The following is a 4,185-nucleotide window of genomic DNA, read 5'->3' on the forward strand; positions in this document are numbered from 1 at the left end:
GTCAGTTCTGCGCCGTGGGCGGTGAGTACCGGCGGGACCGGGGACGGTGAGTGCCGGCGGTGATGGGGGCAGCCGGGGTCACCCGCTTGTGAGGAGCGCGGGTGTCAGAGTCACGCTGGTTTGTTCTTTTCTTTGCTGCAGTTCTGGTGAATTCGGGCTCGAGACACGAAGCGAAATATCTCAGTGGTATCTCGCACTTCTTGGAGAAACTGGCGTTCTCTGTGAGTACTGCCCTGGGCTCCCCAAATCTGCACAAAACAGCCAAGGAGGGCTGAGCCAAAGGGCTCTCAGCTGTCAAACAGTGGTGACAGCATCGATAGAGTCACAGAATCCTAATTGCTTATTAATTAGCATGACTGTAATTACATCTTAATAGTCTTTGTGGTTTCACCTCTAAGGCTGGCATGTAGTGATTGGACTGAAAGAATGTCAGAGATGCTCTGGGTTACTCTGAAGGGTTATAAACAGTTATTGCTTTACTAATTAATAACACTGGTATCTCCTTCCTTAGTCCACAGCTCAGTTTGGCAGCAAAGACGAAATTCTCCTCACCTTAGAGAAGCATGGAGGCATTTGTGACTGCCAGGCATCGAGGTGGGCTGCTCCTTCTGCTCCTTCTGCTCTTATCTGGCTGTTGCACTTTGCCTCTCTTTTCCTGGTGTGGGGCAGGAAAAGCCACTTTTTGTTCCCAGGCAGCAGAAATCTGTTTGGGCTGCTGGGAAGCTACAAAAGTGAGCCTGAAAGGCTGACAAAACTCAGACCTGTTTCATTTCAGAAGCATTTAATGGTTAGAACAGCTTCATCTGTGATTTCCTGATGCTGAGATGACACTGAGTGCCCCCAGAAGTGATGTCTCAGTGCAGAACCTGGTTGTGTGTTGCAGGGACACCATCATGTATGCAGTGTCTGCTGATGCCAGAGGCCTGGACACCGTGGTCAGCTTGCTGGCTGATGTAACCCTGCAGCCCAGGTTATCAGGTCTGGCAGCACAACCCTCTATCTCCAAAAACCCATTTCCACCTCATGGCTTGCTCCTGAGAGCTCAGAATTCTCTCCGAGGTGACCTTGCAGCAGCTGGGGGTTTTCTGTAGGGGTTGCCATGCCTTGCTTTGTCTCGTTGCAGATGAGGAAATTGAGATGACCCGAATGGCCATCAGGTTTGAGCTGGAGGATCTGAACATGAGACCTGACCCAGAGCCTCTCCTGACAGAAATGATCCATGCGGTAACACACTGGGAATTCCACCCTGCTGCAGTCCTTGTTTGTTTTGGCAGCTTCAGGGTTTATTTTAAGCCAGATTTTCTGTTATTCAGTTTCTGTGATGGGAGAATTTGGCTGTCCCTTCCCTTTGAAATTCAGCATTCTCCACATGTGGAAGATTCTAACCCAAACTGAAAAATAATTCTATTTATAACTTCCCTTTGTTGATGTGGGTGATAAAACGTTACTGATTTGCGCTGACATTAGTTAAACATGCTCAGCTTTTCCTCTCTCAGATGTGGGCTTAATTCCAAAGCAAAAAGAGGTTCAGGGAAAAATGAAGTGATGGTTGTGACTTCAATGTGTCTGTTCCCTTTTAGGCAGCCTTCAGAGACAACACAGTGGGGCTGAACAGGTTCTGCCCCGTGGAGAACACGGACAAAATCGACCGGGCCGTGCTGCACTCCTACCTGAGCAGTTACTACACCCCAGACAGGATGGTGCTGGCTGGCGTGGGCATTGAGCACGAGCACCTGGTGGAGTGTGCCAGGAAATACCTGCTGGGGGTGCAGCCCGTGTGGGGCTCGGGGCAGGGCAGGGCTGTGGACAGGTCCGTGGCTCAGTACACCGGAGGCATCATCAAGGTACGTGGTGGGGGTGGCAGCTTGCTGGGATTTGCTGATTTCTCTACAGGCTTTTGCTTTTCTTGAGTTGCATTTCATGAGTATGAGCTTGAAACTGGCCATGACAGCTGTTAATTGGGTGGTGTGGTGATTGTATCAAATGTATCAAACTGTGTACAAGAGCTGTGAAAATTGGTGTTAATGATTTGTCTGCCCTTGCCACAGGTTGAAAAAGACATGTCAGATGTGAGTCTGGGCCCTACTCCCATCCCAGAGCTCACCCACATCATGATTGGGTTAGAAAGCTGCTCATTTTTAGTAAGTATTAACCTAAAATCCTTTTTTGTTTGCCCTACACTTGGAGTACATAAACCTGTTCCTTGGAGAATCCCAGGAACACTGATTCATTCCACAAACATTGACATTTTTGCTGCTGCACATAAAAACAAGCAGCATTTCCCACGACACTTTGCTGAAGGTTTTGCCCTTCCCACTGCTCTTGTGCTGTTTTTTCCCTCCCCCTTTACTCACCCCAGACCCTTGAGAGCTCTGCCATGACCTGAGTTTGTTGTTGCAATGCAGGAGGACGATTTCATTCCTTTTGCTGTGCTGAACATGATGATGGGAGGTGGTGGCTCTTTTTCAGCTGGAGGGCCTGGCAAGGGCATGTTCACCCGGCTCTACCTCAACGTGCTCAACAGGTGGGTTTGTCTTGCTGCTTAAGGGCTGCCAGAAACAATCCTGTAGCAGGTTTACATGGAAAAAAGCAAATCCCACCAGGATTTTTTGTATCAGTTCATTCTGCTTGGAACATGGGACTGGTGTATCAGTTGGCATTTTGAGAGGGTGAAAGTAAGGGGCAGAAGTGACGAGGAATTGTGTTTTCTTTTGCTAGCCTTGTCCATGTTTTAATCAGGGAATATTAACAGGATTGGCTCTGTATTGTCCTGGATTCAAGGATTCAAGTGGAGAAAAGGGAGTAGATGCCACATGCATAAATTGTCAGAGGCAGGGATTGACAATTCTCACTGCACTGCTGAGAATCCTGAGAATGCACTGGGAGGGTGCTCACTGTCCATGTTCAATTGCTACATTGTAAATTCTGGGTTTTAAATTTTAAAATACTGTTTGTATACTCACAGGCACCACTGGATGTACAATGCCACCTCTTACCACCACAGCTATGAGGACACAGGTCTGCTGTGCATCCATGCCAGTGCAGATCCAAAACAGGTACAGAGTCCTGTACTCAGAGACAGGAGTCCTTGACCACATCAGTACCAGGATTTTGTGGACACAAGGAGCATTGTTCTGATCTTCTCTCCATCATCTGCTTTCCTCAGGTTCGGGAGATGGTGGAAATCATCACCAGGGAATTCATCCTCATGGCAGGAGCAGTGGGAGAGGTCAGCAGCACATTTGAGTTTGCAGATGGTCTTTGAGCTGAAATAATCCCTGGAAGTGCCCAAGGCCAGGCTGGACAGGGCTTGGAGCACCCTGGGACAGTGGAAGGTGTCCCTGCCCATAGCAGGGGGTGGCACTAGATAGGCTTAAAGGTCCCTTCCAACCCAAACTAGTCTGGGATTCTGTGAATGCATTGCATTGACTGTGCTAGAATGGATTTTTATAGATAATTTTTTTATATATTTCTGTAAAAGAATACAGCAACATTAGCAATGCATCCACAAAGTGAGAGATGTCTGCAGAACTCTTCCCTGTTACCTTGTACTACAGAGCAGCAATGAATTTTTTTTTTAATTTCCTGCTCATTCACAGGTAGAACTTGAGAGAGCAAAGACACAGCTCAAATCCATGCTCATGATGAACCTGGAGTCTCGGCCAGTGATCTTTGAAGATGTGGGGAGGCAGGTTTTGGCAACAAACACAAGGAAGCTACCTCATGAGCTCTGTGACCTCATCAGTGAGTAGCCAATGCTTTGCCTTACCTTGAGGGAGCTGTGGGTACAGTTAAAATATTCTTGTAGCACTGATGAATTACCTCTGAAAGTCTGGGGGCATAAATACTACAGATACATTTTGAACTGAGCTTAATTGCTTTCACAATTAACAGCACAGGGCTTGTTTTAGTCAAAGGGAAGGGAAAACAACAGTCATGGTAGAGAAGGCATGGAGTTGGTTTTCTGAGCATGGGCCCAAAGCTGCTTTGTGCTGTTCACAATGGAAGCATCACAGCTCTGCCTTTCTTCTGCCTGCAGGTCAGGTGAAACCCAGTGATATCAAGAGGGTGGTGACTAAAATGCTGCACAAGAAGCCAGCAGTGGCTGCCCTGGGTGACCTGACAGACCTGCCCACGTACGAGCACATCCAGGCCGCCCTTTCCAGCAAGGACTGGCGGCTCCCG

The 4,185-nt window shown here is 48.1% G+C and overlaps 1 protein-coding gene across 1 annotated transcript in view; it reads left to right on the forward strand.

Moving 5' to 3' along the window:
* Window positions 1-2: 2 nt before the first annotated feature.
* Window positions 3-4,185, forward strand: part of PMPCA (peptidase, mitochondrial processing alpha subunit) — a gene marked incomplete at its 5' end in the record, with an annotated part of 5,508 nt that continues 1,325 nt past the window's right edge. Inside the window, 12 exons of the mRNA XM_031057283.1 lie at window positions 3-21; window positions 142-221; window positions 512-594; window positions 884-978; window positions 1,124-1,224; window positions 1,581-1,844; window positions 2,049-2,141; window positions 2,406-2,524; window positions 2,966-3,056; window positions 3,167-3,229; window positions 3,600-3,744; window positions 4,040-4,185. Of these exons, the coding sequence (XP_030913143.1) occupies window positions 3-21; window positions 142-221; window positions 512-594; window positions 884-978; window positions 1,124-1,224; window positions 1,581-1,844; window positions 2,049-2,141; window positions 2,406-2,524; window positions 2,966-3,056; window positions 3,167-3,229; window positions 3,600-3,744; window positions 4,040-4,185 (1,299 nt within the window). The remainder of the gene's footprint in view (window positions 22-141; window positions 222-511; window positions 595-883; window positions 979-1,123; window positions 1,225-1,580; window positions 1,845-2,048; window positions 2,142-2,405; window positions 2,525-2,965; window positions 3,057-3,166; window positions 3,230-3,599; window positions 3,745-4,039) is intronic.

The sequence above is a fragment of the Geospiza fortis genome, unplaced genomic scaffold (assembly GCF_000277835.1).
Source record: "Geospiza fortis unplaced genomic scaffold, GeoFor_1.0 scaffold27, whole genome shotgun sequence".
NCBI lineage: Eukaryota > Metazoa > Chordata > Aves > Passeriformes > Thraupidae > Geospiza > Geospiza fortis.